Source organism: Monodelphis domestica, chromosome 8 (assembly GCF_027887165.1).
Source record: "Monodelphis domestica isolate mMonDom1 chromosome 8, mMonDom1.pri, whole genome shotgun sequence".
Lineage (NCBI taxonomy): Eukaryota > Metazoa > Chordata > Mammalia > Didelphimorphia > Didelphidae > Monodelphis > Monodelphis domestica.
Genome location: NC_077234.1, coordinates 29175536 through 29193035, shown reverse-complemented (window position 1 = coordinate 29193035; position 17500 = coordinate 29175536). Strand labels below are relative to the sequence as shown.

The 17500-nt window shown below is 37.5% G+C and overlaps 1 protein-coding gene across 1 annotated transcript in view; it reads left to right on the top strand.

Moving 5' to 3' along the window:
• WDR49 (WD repeat domain 49) overlaps positions 1-17500 on the top strand; it is a 203797-nt gene that overhangs the window by 117982 nt on the left and 68315 nt on the right. Inside the window, exons 11-12 of the mRNA XM_007502257.3 lie at positions 7265-7395; positions 10361-10459. Of these exons, the coding sequence (XP_007502319.2) occupies positions 7265-7395; positions 10361-10459 (230 nt within the window). The remainder of the gene's footprint in view (positions 1-7264; positions 7396-10360; positions 10460-17500) is intronic.

The window sequence follows — 17500 nt, the reverse complement described above, 5'->3', positions numbered from 1 at the left end:
CTCAAGTGTCACCTCCTATACAAGGTCTTTTTGAAACACCTCCATTTCTCACATTCCTTGTTATTACCTTTGTATATATTTTGTGTTTGATTCTCCATGTACATGCATTCCCTCAGGTGAATGTAAGCTCCTTGAAGGTAGACACTGTTTAATTTTATCCCCAGAGCCCAGAAGAGTAACTGATACATAACAGATAATTAGTAAATGTTTGATGAATTAAATTAAATTAAACTGGAAAAGAGTTTGGAAAGAAGCTTTGAGAATGTTGGTTCAAGAATGGAAGAATTCATTTTCCTGGCTGTTGTTTGTCATCTAAAGGAGCACTGGGGAATTTTGAGGGGGCAGGGAGATGTTTTTGTCTGAAACAAATGAAGACACTTCATCTCTTTGAGTAGAAGCTAGGGTTGACAAATCTGTTTTTACTGGTGACCTATTAGTTATAATTGGAAAGAACGGCACAACCCCTATGAAAGTTTGTTCCTTTCAGCCATCATGGAAGGATCAATAAATTGTCTGTTATGTTTATTCATATTTTAATGGATTTATGCACTGCATTTCTTCAGAAAGAGGTATTGAATTGGGACATATTTTATAATTTCTAAGACTGGATCACTTTAATCAGAAGAATTTAGAAGAGGAGCTAAAACAAAGGGCATCATCAGCTTTATGCAGGAAGGGGGAGATAGGATTGTTGATATCTTTTATGAGTTACAAATGTCCTGGTGTGGCATAAACAACTTAGCTCACTCTCCTGAAAAAGCTTAGTGAGTTGAGAAAAAATGGCTTCAAGACTACCAATTAAGTTTCAACAATATCCTCCCAAACCCAAGGGAAGCTATTGCCTTTATTACTGTCAATCCAATGAACTTTTGTCTGCATGTACAAGGGAGTTCAATCTTTCTGTCCATTGGTCACCAAGGAGCCACTAACTGCTCAACAATTAGTAGAGATCATTTGATTGGATTGGCTGGGCAATTCTGTTAAAACTATGGGACCAACTTGGGTGCTGGTGTAGACTAAAAATGCTGGTTGTTTTGGACTTAAAGTTTTATCCCAAATTATCCTAGTTATAAAGTATGTGTTCTATGCTAAAGGTTGAAGGTAAGGGTGATTTTTCTCCCAAGATTTGACATTTGCAAAAAAGGCATTGACTGACATGATGGTCATGACATGTGGTCAAACCACAATCTTGCTTCTAGAGTATGGCCAGGACCAAGCTCTGGGTTTAAAAAACAAAAACAAAAACTGTGCTCTCGATCTAGAAAGGATTTCAAGAGCCATTTAGGCCAACCCCATCATTTTACAGGTGAGGAAATGAGACTCAGAGAGATTGTATTTTCCCTAGGGAAGTTTCTCAGGAGATATGTAAACCAAGAGCTTCCTAATTCTAAATCTAGCACTCTTAAAATACATTTCTGATAGGACTTATATAGGTCAAGTAAGAAGATAGATGGGTAATCAGCCAGAATTCATCAGTCTAACTAATTCAAAATCTCAGCATTTTTCATCTGGATTATCACAGTGACCTCCTAATTAGACTCTTTCCCTCAAGTCTTTCCCATTCTAATTAATCCCCTACATCACTGCCAATCTGATTTCCTAAAGCTCAGATCTGACATGTTAGTCCCTTATTCAATGAACTCCGATGGCTCCCTACTGCTGTTGTTGTCTAGTTGATTAGGCATGTCCTACTGTTTATAACCCCATTTGGTGTTTTCTTCTCAAAGTTTCTGGAGTGGTTAGCCATTTTCTTCTCCTGCTCATTTTACAGAGTAGGAAACTGAGGCAAACAGAGTTAAATGATTTGCCAACCAGTGTCAAAGATTGGATTTGAATTTATGTGCTCCTGACTCCTGAGCTGAATCACCTAACTGGCCCTTCCTAAGGCTACTGGGACATAAAAAGTTCTAATGGTGTTGTTAAAAGTCATTTACAACCTAATCCTAACTTCTTATTTAAACTTTATTACACAGTAATCCTCTTCAGTCAAATTATGGTTCAATTTAAGTGGCTTTCATAATTTTTCATGCGTGACACTATCTTCTAGAGCCTTTTCACTGGCCATTTGTCATGCACAGAAAACCTTATACATGACACCCTATTTGGTTTCTGTCCTCTTCCACAGTCTGGCAAAGCCTATGGATCTCTTCTCAGAAAAATCTGATGAAATGCACAAATAAAATACATAAGATTGAAAACAACTTATTTTGGAATAGTTATCAAGATATAAAGCCAGATACAAAATCAAACCCAAATCCTCCACAGTTCACAGAACCCCTGCAGGTTAAGTGCTTCTGAATCCAAATGATGCCTTCATAGAATCTAAATGAAGACTTTCCTGATTCTTCTAACTTCTCATGCCTTTTCTCCAAACATTTGTTTTGTATCTTTATTCATTAAGAGCTCACTAGACTGTAAGCTCTGTGAAGGCAGGGACTGTTTCGCTTTTGTCATTTATCCCCCAGAGAGTTTAATGAACACTTATTTATTGATCAATACATAATTCCTTGAATCCTTTGATCTCATCTTAGTGTGATCATGGACAAATCACTTAACCTTTCCTGAGTGTTAGTTTCCTTAGCTGAAACATTGGGAAATACCTTCCTCCCCCAAGGCTATCATAAAGCCAAAATGAGATAATATATATGTGATTGTATATATATATATATATGCTTTTCAAAACTTGAAATGCTCTCTATTGTATAGATCAGCCATTATTATTTATCTGTATAAATTACTCTGTCTCTTTTGTCTTTCTTTATTTCCCTCCTGGGGTCCTTTTCTAGTCATGTAGATTTAATTCCATCTCTGTGGCAGTTTCAAAATTTATAAATAAAGTACTAAAGATATATAAGGACATACATGAATAAAGTACTAAATAAAAGGTTAAAGAGCCTGAAGCCTTTGTGTAATACGTTACCAAATCAAGTAATCAGTAGTGATAAAGCAGCTGACATGGCTTTTTGCTCACAGTAGGTGCTCAATAAAGGTCTGTGGATTAAATTTGAAAGGCAATTTTTTGAAAGGGAGATTGAGGTTTGCATAGGATCTCAGGCAGAAAACCCAGCCATCCCAGACAATATAGTTCTTTGCAATCATCTCATTATGGAGCTATAATTCTGCTTTACTTGAGTGGCTTCACTCTTTAGTTAGGATAAGGATACAACAAATACTTTTCCATGATTATTGCCTGTTCTAGGATATTTGCAAAAGGGAACATAATGAAGGATGTATACTTGAAATTCACAGGTAATCTAATTCCTGAGCCTAATTTTAATCACTAGTTTCAGTCTAATAAAATAAATGAAAAAGAATCCAAAATAATAGAAGACATTTATTAAATAGTGTCTACTCTTTACAAAGTACTATGCTAGGCTTAGGGATACAAATATAAACAACAAATTGACAACATCATTAAAATAGAAGGGTCTTCAAGAAGTTTACATCACTTCAAACTTTAACTTTTCTTTTTTTTCTTGAAGAAATAAACCTAGATTCATTTCCCCTCTCTTTGCATCTTCTCTCTTCAGCATCAAAGTTTATAAAAGTAAAAACAAGATGAACAAGAAAGAGCAGAGGATTATGGTACTGTGAACTTTACTAGACCCAGCACCCACCTAATCCAGATTCGAATCCTCTCTTTCCATCTTCAAATGGTCATGTATTTACTTTTATGATATTGTCTCCTTCAGCAGAATGTAAGCTCCAAGAGGGCAGGGACTGTTCTTATTGTGTCTTATTATCTCCAATGCCATCACATTGGAGGAACTTACTTATTGCTTATAGAATTAAATTTAAAAATCAACCCCTGAAATATCACTGTTGTTCAATTTCTTTAATGATGATTTCTTCCTGAGCATGCTTAGCAGAAAGCACATTTTTCCTAGATGAACTGAAGGGATCCACTCATATAAATTCAGAATTTTTAACAAAATAGATCATTGTCACAAGGTGGTGATTGGAAATATCAAGAACCTCCCAGGAAGTACACATATGAAGTGGAATTTGGAATAGTTATATAGTGAAGGCATTCACTGGAAAGACCACCCTGACAAAGACCAAGTCCCATCAACCTTGGAAAACAGAGGTCTTGGTTTATTTTCTCTTAGGGTGAACTTTCCCCCTGAATTATCAAGATAATTGCTTCATTCTACAGTTCCACTAACTCTGCAGGCATAGCCATGCATTGTGGGTAAAGCTATGCACTTGGAAAATGCTATTTTAAAACAGGAAGTATGGTATGGATTTTTAGGTTATTTCAAGATAACTGTCATTTCTTGGGGAAGGTTTTCATATTGGGTATTAAGGGAAAAGATGACAGCTAATTAATTTCTCAGTATTTTGACACTCAAGGTCAAATATCAGAAGCAATCCTCTGTACATTTTCTGTAGTCTGCAAAGTTTTTTGCAGTTTGGGGGAGGGAGGAACATTTTACATATTCCTGAATAATAATCAGTATTTCAGCAAATGGGCAGATTCAGCATTGGGCTCTGGACAAAGGATCAGGTAAGAAGAAGAGCTAAGATGATTCTAAAGGGAATAATATCTCCAACTAAATTTTAGCAATTCAATTCAATGAGAATTATTACTTACCTAATGTAGGCAAGTCATAGAACCAAACTTTAGGGATACACAGGCCAAATGTCAAGCATTCTTTTCCCTCTTGGAACTTAAGGTGTACTAGAGAGAAACAATTTGAACACAAATAAGAAAATATAAGATAATTTAATCATTGTAGTTAAAATAGCAAGCATTTATATGGGACTTTAAGGGCCCAAAAGTGCATTACGCATATTATCATGTTTTATCTTCATTAGTCCATTTAGGCAACTAGTTGACAAAATGGATTGAACACCCTGAAATCTGGAAGAAAAATTCAAATCTGGTCTCAGACCTAACTTTGTGACCCTGGGCAAGTCACTTAACCTGTCTGTGCCTCAGTTCATTCATCGGTAAAATAAAGATAATAGTACCTACTTCCAAGGATATTGTGAGGCTCTGATGAGGTATTTGTAAAGTGCTTTGAAATCCTTAAATATATTAATTAATATTATTTTGCAGATGAAGAAATAAGCAGATATAGGTTAAATGGCTTGTCAGAATTACACAGGTAGACAGTATCTTAGGTTACTTTGAGCTCAAGTCTTTCCAACTCTAGGTCTAGCACTATCTGCTACACCACCTAGCTGCCTACAAACAAGGTATGTCCAAGATCAATTGGAGATGATAACTAGAGGGAAGGTGTTAGCTTTAAAGGGCATCAGGGCAGACTTCTCATGTGGAAGGTAAGACTTTAGCTTGGACTTGAAGGAAGCCAGGCAAGTCATGAACCAGCAGAGATGAAGAGGGAGAGCATTCCAGGAATGGAGAACAATCATGGAGAAAATATCAGGAGTTTGGAGATGGAGAGATTTGCCTAAGGAAGAGCAAGAAGGTCATAGTCCCTGAAATGAAGCCCACATGGTGAAGAGAAAAGTGTAAGAATCTTGGAAATCTCGGAGCTTGTGAAGAGCTTGGATATGAAACAAGGATTTTATATTTCATCTTAGAGGTGATAGGGAGTCATTGGAATTCACTGATTGTTGATGATTGTGACATTTAAAGGAGATTAATTTGACTATTGAGTGGGGAAGACTAACTAGTAAGCAGTGGAGTGAGGTGATGAGGTCCTGCAGAAGGTTGGTTGTAGAATCAGATGAATACATAGGCACATATTTGAGAGATATTATGAAGGTAGAATTTGCAGCTTTTGGAAGTAGAATGGAAATGGGAGCAAAGAGAAATTGAGAATTCAAGAATGAGTTCTCAAATGAGAACTCAAACTCTTAGTTTGTAAGCTTGGGTGATGAGGAAAAGGGAAGTTGAGAAGGAGGGATGATTTGAGACAGAGATGTTCTTCCCTGTCCCCCAGTGTAATTTTATCCTTAAACCACTGTCCCTATTCTCAGAAGTCCACTATGATCATGAGATTCCCTTCACCACTTACTTTCCTGGTTCGGGACTCATGAAAGCACACATGTCTTGAGTGACATTTCTTTAGGGTCTTTTTTAAAAAATTTGTTCTCTCATTTGATAGACCAATTCATGCTAAGTTATCAATGGGACTATCAACATGTAATGTGATACTTCAACCACCTCAACAAACACCTCTTCCAAACTCCCAGTTAATTTTCAGAGGATACTTCCATGACTTCCTCTACTAAAATTCCATTTAGATGTTTCACTGTTCAAGAAGATGAAGTGGGAGTCTTGAAATACCAGCACAGTATAAGCACTGAACCATCCTACCAAGATTGAAATCTTTCTAAATAAAGGTTGATAAAACCATTTGCAAATCAGATTAGCTAGATTTGGAGAGGCTCATAACCAGTTTTGTCATGGTGCCACATTTTGAAATTTTCAGCCTCCACAAATATTAATGATCATTTAAGTTCTAGGTCTAGCGATGGCTTCATAGATTCAGACATGGAACTCTTTTATTCTAAAGCCAAGGAAAAGTCATACTCCTTTGCCTAGCATTCAAAATCTTCCACGATTTGGTGTTGTTCTACCTTTTTTAGTATTTTTGAATTACTCCCTTCCTTATACTCTGACTCACCAGAACTAAATTCCCATCAAACCTATCCTGTACTTTTGTATCTACTTCTTTGCTTGTATTCTGTCCTGTGACTAGTCTGTTTCTGTCTCCATCTTACTTCTTACTTCTTCAGTTACTATCCATTCCTCAGTGTCCAACTCAAATGCCATCTCAGTGAAACTTTTATGAATCTTTCTTGTCTGTAAAGTTCTTTTTCTTCCCCTTATCTTTATGACACTTTATTTTCTTCCCCTAGAATGTCTTTTATTTTTATGATAATACCACATATTATCTGGTTGTGTGTAATCTGGGGTTCATAGAATCTGGGAATTTAGTAGGGAAATACATTTTATTTTCTAATCCATGAAGCAGAATTTCCTTCAATTATTGAAAAAATATAATTCTGAAAAAGGGGCCATAGGCTCCCCCCCAACATACTGAAGGGGTCCTTAATTTGAACAAAATTAAGAGTCAGGGACAGTGTCTTATTGAATATCTGTACTATTCTCAGTACTTAGCAAGGTGCCCTCACTATGTGGTATATATTGAATAAATATCTGGTGAATTAAATTTTCCACTGACAGTTTTTTGTCAGCCCTTGAATTACACCCCACAGGTGATGAGCTGTCCCTTCCACCTCGGTTGTTACTGTTGGATGTGGATAAATTCTTTATCTCTTTCCCTAGGGCAATTACTGTCTTCCGACTTCGTGACTTCACTCCATTTTTGGTTCAGCCTGAAGAATGGAAAGGAGGGGCACAGCATCGTGAGGACATCTTATGTGCTGCGTTTTTACCTCCACAGACTCTGGTTACAGGTCATGGAACATTAATTTACCAACCTATACTGAAGGCTTAAAGTCTTTCCATCAAAAAATTCAGAATTTATTCATTGCAAAATGAATATCTCTTCTGTAGAGAAGAGAACATGTTTTATGTTCTTGTTCTTTCTTGACCTCCCCTCTCTGATTTCCTTCTACATTTCTTCTTCTCCTCAATAGGATTGTAAAATTATAATTATAGACCAACAAAAAGACTTTAGATCATTATCTGGTCCCTTATTTTACAGATGAAGAAACTGAGGCCTTAAGAGGCAAAATGATTTTTGCCATTGGGGCATGGATATAGTCTGTTTAATCTACCTTTTTTTTTTTTTGCTATAGATGAGAAAGGGAAGGATATTAAAAAACTTTCCCCATCACACAGGCCTGAGTCATGAAAGGAATGATTTGAACCCAGATCCTCTGACTCCAGAGACAGTCGTCTTTTCATTATGCCATGTTACGTATTGGCTAGGAATTTTACCAAGGTTGCATTTTCCTCATTTAGTGGTCAGTTTTCAGAGAACTTTCATTATACAATAAGGTCTAGGTCAGATGATACTCAGGAGATTCTGATTGTAGATTTTTTGTCTATAACATGTGAGTAAATTGGAGCTTCTGGAAAGATAGATGGATTTGCTTTTAAGATGAAATGTTTGCAAAGCCCAAATGTTACATAATTTTTTGTCAAATAAAGTTGTCATTAGGACAGATTCTAATAAACAGTTGCCATTGAGGGGCAGCTAGATAGTTCAATGAATACAGAGGCAGGCCTAGAGATGGGACACCCTGGGTTCAAATCTGACCTCAGATATTTCTTAATTGTATGACCCTGGGCAAGTCACTTAACCCCCATTGCCTAGCCCTTATCACTCTGACAATATTGGGAAAGGTTTTAAAAAATAAAATGAAGTTACAAATGAGTCCATATTTCTGTAGGATAAAAACAAAATCTAAAAATCAAAGGGAAAGAATGTATCAGCAATGAAATGAGGCAGGATATGGTTGCCCCCAAATACCCAAACTATGAGAAATGGGTATATTAAATTAGTACCAGACAGGATACAGATCTTTAGGTCTAAGAACTGTTTGAAGACAGAAAATATGGTCAATTCTGCATCTGTAGGAAATTGATTGCTTCTTGGATGTGGTAGACGTTCAAGGACAAAGTCTTTAATGTGATTAGAGTCTTAGTTTGAACCTCAGATTTCTACTTTCTGGGGAGTGCCCTGCTCTCTAGGAGGGAGAATCCCTCCACCAATCAAATCACAACTTCTCAATATCTTACCATCTTTGAGAGTTGTATAGGGACCTGGTGGGAGTTATACAGCCAAGACAGATTCTGATTCTTTGGCTGCCTTGCTGTTGGCTCGGTCATGTTGTCAAGGAGACTTTGGAATATGATAGACCCAAGTCAACTATTTAACAGTTCTTACAGAAAACTTCCCTACAATATACAGTACATTGTTTTCTAAGGAAAGATCATGACTATCTTCCACATTACATGGTATTTGAATAATTGCTTAATAAAGCTCCCCTTGGTTCAGTCTTGTTCCAATTAATGGAACATGGAAATACTTGCTGCTTATGAGCTTGACCAGGGAACTGAAGAAAAAAGATAACACAATGATTATTGAGATTGCCTTAGACTATCATCCTATTAGTGTTATGAGAAATTTTCTTTTCCATTTCTATGCATCTCTTCTTCCTCTCTCATTATTATTCCTTGGAGTATATAGAGAAATATTTGTTAATTAAGAGTTCATTAGGAATAGAGTTGAGTAGCATAATTTATTGATAGATACATAAGAGAGATTAATAAGTTTGGAAATACCTCTATCAATACCAGTATTCTATAAGGGTCAATAACCCTCATTACAAGTATGGTAAAGAGTAAAAAGTATGGTAAAGAATCTGGAGTCAGACAACCTGGGTTCAAATCCATGTGCTGTCACTAGCTGGTAACTTCTAGCAATAGCAGGTCACTTAAGTTCTCTTAATGTGGAGATAGAGGAGATTGACTTGGATAGCCTCTGAGGGTCCATTCACACATGGATCTTCTATTGTTGTTCAGGTTGGTCTTGATCAATTCTTTGTGGCCCCATTTAGGATTTTGTTGGCAAAGAAACCAGAGTGGTTTGCCATTTTCTTCTCTAGCTTACTTTTCAAATAAGGAAACTGAGCAAACAGGGTTAAGTCACTTGCCCAAGATCACATGACTAATACATGTCTGAGGTTGGATTTGAACTTGGGTCTTACTGACTCCAAGCTCAGTGCTCAGTTTGATACCCTAGTTAGCTGTCCCTAGATCCATAGATATGGATTTAGGATCCTATTAAGATTCCTGTCATCTATAAGATGAAGGAATTGGAGTAAATGACCTCTCAAGTCCCTTCTAACCCTAATTCCAATCATCCCAGACCTATTCAATCTAATTTCAGTTATAAAGACTATTCCATTTTAGTTACACCCAAGACTCAATAAAGGTCAGGTGGTTCAGGGTATGAATTTCATTTTAAAATAAGATATCATTCTTTTCAGACCTGATAGATCTGAACCAATTTTTCCATGGGGACTAATTTTATCCTTCTTTTAATAGAATTGGCAAAGAAACTCGTGTCAATTTATACATGTTCATATATATATATATATATATGTTTGTGTGTGTGGAAAGGTAAGGGCAATAAAGAAAGCATGGGAATAGCAAAGAAGGGAAGGAATACAATAAGAGAAAAAAAGAATGAGATAATGAAGGCAACAAAAATGAGAGATTTGAGGAAAGAGGATTGAATCAAATTTATTTTCACTGTGGGAACTCCCAATGTTTCTTCCCCTTATCCACAAGAGAAGCCAATAATTCCATTACTGATAGAATCCCACTACTCATGTTTACCTGTCCACTGAGATTTTCCAGCTAACCTAATTTTTTGATGATTTGTGCTCTTTATCCTACCAACCACAGGGAGTTATGATGGGGAAATTCTCATATGGAATAACAGCACGGAAAATGCTCACCATGTCTTGCACCCATATTACCAAAGATCACTCCATTTGCAATTGGGTGAGTGCCATCTAGCAGGCAGACTCCAGTTGGTTTTCCTGGATTCTGCATAGATGTGAAGCCTGACTTCTGCTAAATTATACATTATCGACCTTTATTGCAAGGGGTTGTTTACAACTTTGTCTTGTCAAAATGACTAAAAGAGGACCTGGAGGTTTCTCTGGGTCAGTTAATTCACCAAATCATGCTTCTGCTTTGTCTTTTGCCTCATCAGTATTTTCAGGGGATGCTCCTTTTTGCTTTCATTAGAATTTGAGCACTTAACTTCCCCAAATTGCTTCAGGTATAGACTTAGGGGAGTCCTTGAAGTCTTTGTGTGAAAACTGAAACTTCTCTTGATCATCCTCTCTGGTTGCTACTAGATATTAAGTATTTCACTTGGAGATTGTTTTTCTTTTTTCTATATTAGCATGGTGGGAATTGAGTTGGTTTTTTATGATAGCTTAATGGAACCCAAGCACCCAAGCTATGCTTTTTCACTGGAATTAAATGGCGTGACAATTACCTTTCCCATTTTGAGTTAGAGACAAGAAGTTTCTTCCCTGCCCAATTTATTTGGGTAATGTATGTATATGTCTTTATAGCTAGTGTCACAATGTGTCTTAGTGACACCTTTCTGAGGAGCCTCAATATGACTCTGGGAAAGGATCAGTCATCAGATGCACTTTGTTCTGATCTGTTTAGGAAATCATCTCTTGAGAGGAGTCTGAGACTTGGGGCTTTATGAGCAGGCAATGTGAGGGCATGGACTTTCTCATTTCCAATGACTTGGCCATTCAGGTTCACTGGAATGGTCTATAGAGACGTCAAGGTATGGTTATGCCACAGTGGAGGATCATAGAATTTGGAGCCAGAGATTATCAGCTTTGATCCTTGCTCATCTCCTTAATTCTCCCTCCACCTTTTTAAACCCTTACCTTCGGTCTCAGAATCAATATTGTGTATTGGTTTCAAAGCAACAGCATGGTAAGGGCTAGGCAGTGGGGGTTAAGTGACTTTCCCCAGGTTTGCATAACTAGGGAGGGTCTAGGAAGTCACATTTGAACTCAGGACCTCCAGTCTCTAGACCTGGCTCTCAATCCCATGAACCATCTAGGTGCTCCACCAATCCCCTTTTGACTCTGGGCAGGTCTTTAATTTCTCTAGTTCTAAGCTTTCTCATTTACAAGGGTTTGGACTAGATGACCTCTGAGATCCTTTCTAGCTCAAGAGTTATGAACTCATGAATACTAGAAAAATCTAAATAACTCTGGCAAAATCATGGAGACTGGAATTTGCATGTCTTTTAGCAGATGGTAGGGGAAGGGATTAGGGAACAAAAATGCCCTGTACTCATTTAATCATAGATTCAGAGCTGGGAAGGCTTTTGGAAGCTATTGAGTCCCACGTTCTAATTTTATAGATATGATAACTGAGGCACAGAGAACTTATGTGATTTGCCTATAGCCACATAGATAATAAAAGCAGTTGAGATGAAGTTTAATTAAGGTCTTTGTGGCTCCAAGTCCAGTTCCTCTCTGCTATCTATTACTACATCTTTCCTACCTGGGACCTGAATATAACTGTCTGGGGTCTTATGAAGGGATTTTTTATTAATGACAAAAATAATTAGAAAGCCTTTGTGAAATCCTGAGCCTCTCTGCATTTTTTAGTGCTAGGCTTTCAGGGCTCAGGATTCAGGGCTCCAGCAGGAGGGTCACAGGATCATGTATTTATAACTGAAAAGGATCTTTGGAGGCATCCAGCCCAGCCCCTTTATTTTGCAGAGGAAACTGATCCCCAGAGAAGTGATTTGTGGTTCCTGAAGTTACACAAGTAATAAACAGAGAAGCGGGCTTCAAATCTTGGATGCTTTCCTTCTCTTTGTATTGATTCCATGCCAATGATTATAATGGGTCCTGGGGATACAAATTCCAAAGAACGAAAATGGTTCCTGCTCTGAAACAACATATGTATGTATATATATATATATATATACATATATAATGTATTTGTTACTTCTAAATATTTATATACATCATTATATATATGTCTTTAGAATAAATATAATATAGTATATATATGTGTATATATATATATGTTTGTGGGGAAAGGATGTATATTGAAAGATGCATGTACAAAGAATTTTGAGAAAGGAGCAAGTCCTGATGACTTACACTATAATGAAGAACTTCCTGGAGGAATTTGGACCTGAGATGATCCTTGAAGCAAGTTAAGGAGTCCAAAGTACAGGTGAAAATAGACTCCATTCCAAGCATGGGTCACAGCTTATGCACAGGTCCGGAGGACAGAGATGGAATGTCGAGGTGAGGAAGTAGCAGAGTTTGGGAAGGGGTGGGGTATGTGTTTGGTATTGGTTTTTGCCAATTGTGATTTCTTTAATATAGGGAACTAACGTTGCGGAAACTCCCTCTACCAATGCAAATCAGCAAATGTTTTGAAATTTATTTTCTTAGAGATATTCTTAGATATAGAGATATCTTAGAGGATTTCCCTGTAGTCACAGCCAGTATGTGTCGGAAGCAGAATTTTGCAACAAATCCTGGTCTTCTCGAGTCCAATGTGGCTCTCTATCCCCTGTGCCATGCTGCTTCTCATAAAGGAAGTGATGGGAAATTTCTGGAAAATGACATAGAGTGAAATTGTCAAGAACTATAAATCCTGATCTCAGTAATTCATATGACCTTGTTAGGTGAATATTGATGTCAGTGCACTCTGATCTAATGGTGATTGGTACAAGTAAGAGGATCTTGGGAATGAAAGGGTCATCTTTACTCAGGTCTTTTACTATTAGGGGCTTCTGAAGCTTCTGGAGTAGGGGACAAATGGAATCAGGTCTGTGCTTTAAGAGTATTAGCATATACTCTCATCAATATAAAGATTACTCTGACCAGTACAATGGTCCATGCCATTTCCAAAGGACTTTTAAAAAACCCTTATCTTCCATCTTTGAATTAATAATAATAATTAATTCAATAATAATAATATTAATAATCAATTCTGCATTGGTTCCATGGCAGAAGAGTGGTAAAGGCTAGGACAATGGGGACTAAGTGACTTGCCCAGGATCACACAGCTAAGAATTGTCTGAGGTCAAATTAGAACCCAGGGCCTCCTGTATCTAGCCCTGGCTCTCAGTCCACTGAGCTACTGAGCTACCCTCCTAAAGGACTTATGATGAAAAATGTTATCTGCTTCCAGAAGAACTGAACTCTGGGTACAGATTGAAACAGATTCTCTTTCATTTTCTTTTTACAACATGGCTAATATGGAATATTAATACATTGAGGTTAATGTTATATTTACATTGCATAAATTCACATGTGTAATTGCAACATATTGGTTGCCTTCCTTTATTTTTTTATTAAACCCTTACCTTCCATCTTGGAATCAATACTGTGCATCGGTTCCAAGGCAGAAGAGTGGGAAGGGCTAGGCAATGGGGTTAAGTGACTTGCCCAGGGTCACATAGCTGGGAAGTATCAGATTTGAACCCAGGACCTCCCATTTCTAGGCCTGGCTCTCAATCCATTGAGCTACCCAGCTGCCCCCAATTGCCTTCCTTTAAAAGAAGAAGAAGCAATTGGAGGAAGGGAAAGTATTTGAAATTCAAAAATTTTTAAAAGAATGTAAAAAAATTAAAATTAAAAGAAAATCAGCCTGACAGTTCTGCAGAGGACAGATTGGAAAATATCATATATATAAAGAAAAATTAGGAGGCTATTGGACTAGTCCAAATGAGATGTGTTGAGGGCCTAGACAAAGGTGATTGTGGAAATCCCATAAGAGAAATACAGATGTGATCTATGGGTTATTTGACCCTGGACAGATTATAAATATACATAAAAGAATTATAGAATAGAAATAAAGAAGAAAACTCAGGAAGATTTGCTCTCAATGTTGGACAAGCCACATCCCTAAAATTCAATAACTGTTGAATTGCACTTCATTAAATGAATAGTTCTAACGATTTATCATCATGGCCTGGAAAAAGCATAATGAGATAATACTCCCCATTTACAGACAGAAATTTGCCTTCTAGAGCAACTCACTAAAATGCAGGACCACGAACATGTTAAACATTCAAATGACGAGCACTGGTCATGCTCATTACAAATTCTTCCAGATTGTTACTGATGGTGAATAATGAACTGGAAATGTCAAGGCACCTGACCCATACTGGCCAGGAACATCCAAGACTTCAGAGTTCCAACTGCCTATGGGGCTTTGTGCTGGGACATTATTTGAAGTACCTGCAGATTCTTAACGATGCTAAGAATGCAGAGTTTGGGCTGAAGAGAGATGCATAAAATGTGGAAGTTTTGGAGTGATTTACCAAAGGGATGATGGATGGGGACTAGAAACCAATGAGAAGTCTTGGCTATAGTGCATAGATTCGATCGATGGAGAACAGGCATCCCTACCCATGAAGCTGTTCAGCGCACATGAATTAGCTCTACCCACTGAGGACCCAAGTGATCTTGGATCCTCAGTGGGTAGAGTCAGAGAGTCAATGAGGATCTACTTCACTGGATTATAGCTGGAAGATCAGAAGTTAAAAACCTACTTCAGACACTTAGCTGAGTATGTGACCTTGGGGCAGTCACTTACCCTCTCCTAGACTCAACTTCTTCATCTGTAAAATAGAATAACCCCCATATCATTGAACTGTTGAAGGGACAGAATGAGATAAATCTAGGAAGGAGGGAAATGAATATTTATTGAGCATCTACTGTGTGCCTAGCTCTGTGCTAAGTGCTTTCAAAATATCTCATTTAATCCTTATAACAACTCTGCAAAGTCAGGTACTGCTATAATGCTTATTTTACAGGTGAGGAAGCTGAGGCAGATAGAAGTTAATTGACTTGCTCAGGATTACAGTCAGAGTCTCCAGTGCTCTATCTATCCAGTTACTGTAATGTGACACTATTATTATTATTATTATTGTTATCAAACACTAACTATGTTTCAGACACTGTGGTAAGTGTTGGGCCTGCAAAGAAAAATTGTCAGGAATTTAATCCATAATAAAAAATAATCAATTTATTTGCTGTTTACTCATTTTCAGTCATGCCCTACTCTTTATGACCCCATCTGCGGTTTTCTAGGCAGAGATACTGGAGTGGTTTGCCATTTTCTTCTCTAGCATATTTTATAAATGAGGAAACTGAGGTAGACAGGTTACATGACTTGTCCAAAGTCACACAGTTAATAAGTATCTGAAGCCATATTTGAACTCAGGAAGATGAGTCTTCTTGATTCCAGGCTCAGCACTCTAATTCACTTTCCCACCCAGCTGCCCTGAAGCATTTATTAAATAACTTCAGTGTGCCAGGAATTGTGTTAAGTATGAGAGAAAGATGAAAGGTAATTCCTGCTCTCAAGGAGCTCACAGGTCCCCCAAGCTAATGGGGAGACAGAATGAGAACAACTATGTATAAGAGATACATATAAATATGATCAATTGGAGATAAACTTAGATGGAAGATGAGAGGAAGGCAGCCTTATCAGAAAAGGCTTCTTGTAGAAAGTAGGATTTTATCTAGAACTCAAAGGAAACCAGAGAAACCAGGCAGTGGAGATGAACAAGAAGATTCACCTAGGAGATAGCCAGAGAAAATAACTGGAGTCAGGAAATGGAGGGTCTTGTTTGAGGGATAGCAAGGAGACCGAGGTTACCAAATGGCAGAGGACATAGGGGAGGGTCAAGGTTGGGAAGACAGGAAAGCTAAGAGGGGGACCAGACTGCTTAGGGATTTGAATGCCAAACAGGATTTTTTATTTGTTCCTGTGATAAGGTGATAAGAATCCACCGGAGTTTACAGGATGTAAGACGATATGGTCAGATCTGAGCTTTAGGAGAATTGATTTGATAACTGAATGGAAGATGGACTAGAGTGGTATTGGAGTAGACAGTTTCCATCCCCAAGGAGCTTTCATTCTAATAGAGGAGACAATATGAAAACAATATCATAAATTCAGGATCTAGACAGAGAAAATGGGAAGTAATTTCAGAGAGAAAGTCCTGGGAGTGGAATGGTCAAGGTGATGGTGGTGGTGGTGGTGGTAGGAAATAAGGAAAAACCTCTGAGAGAAGGTGGAACTTGATCTGAGTCTTGAAGGAAGCCAAGGAACATGGTTTCAGGAAGACTTGAGTTCAAATCCCACCTCAAGTACTTACTAGTTCTGTGACCCTAGGCAAATCCCTTAACTTCTCCCAACCTCAGTTTTCTTATCTCTAAACTAATCAAAGTGCTATTAAATATGAGCCATTATTGTTATCATTATTTTCATTATTGTTATTCTGAAAGGCTGTACCACCAGATCATAATTCTGGTTAGTCTTACCAAGATGGAATGGCCTCAAGAGTAGACTCAATGTCATTAGTCTTGAAGCCTCTTCAGACAAGCTCAGTGAAGCTTATTTCTGGGTTGGACTTATGATCCTGAATTTTTTGGAGTGACTGTTCGCTAAGGTACAGATCATCATCAGTGAAGAAAATACCCACAACAACAAAAGAACACACTGTGTGCCTGCCATTGGAATGGCTGCTAACTTATTGGGGACATTATGGAGAGGGTTCAGAAATGAGCTGGTCAGAATGATCTCTGACCTCCTTAACAGTTATAAAATCATTGATTTGGGGGGGGGCAAGAAAATATAGGGGAAAGAAATATATACTTTAACATTTTATTATTTTATTATTAATAGAATTTAATTCCAGGTATCTCATTCCCTCTCTGCCATCCCCACACCATAGAAGGCATCATCTGGGAAACAGATATATATGTTGATATAGAGATAGATAGATAGATAGATATAGATAGATATAATGTCTTTTGTGTTTCTGTTTTTCAGTTCATTCTCTGGAGGTGAACACTTGCAAATTATTCTTCCAAAATTAAATCTGTAGCTGTATATAATTTTCTCTTGATTCTGCTCATTTCATTCTTCATTATCTCATGTCATTCTTTCCAAGTTTTAAAAAAATTAATCTGCTCATTGTTTTTTATGGTCCAGTAAGTATTCCATCCCAGTCAT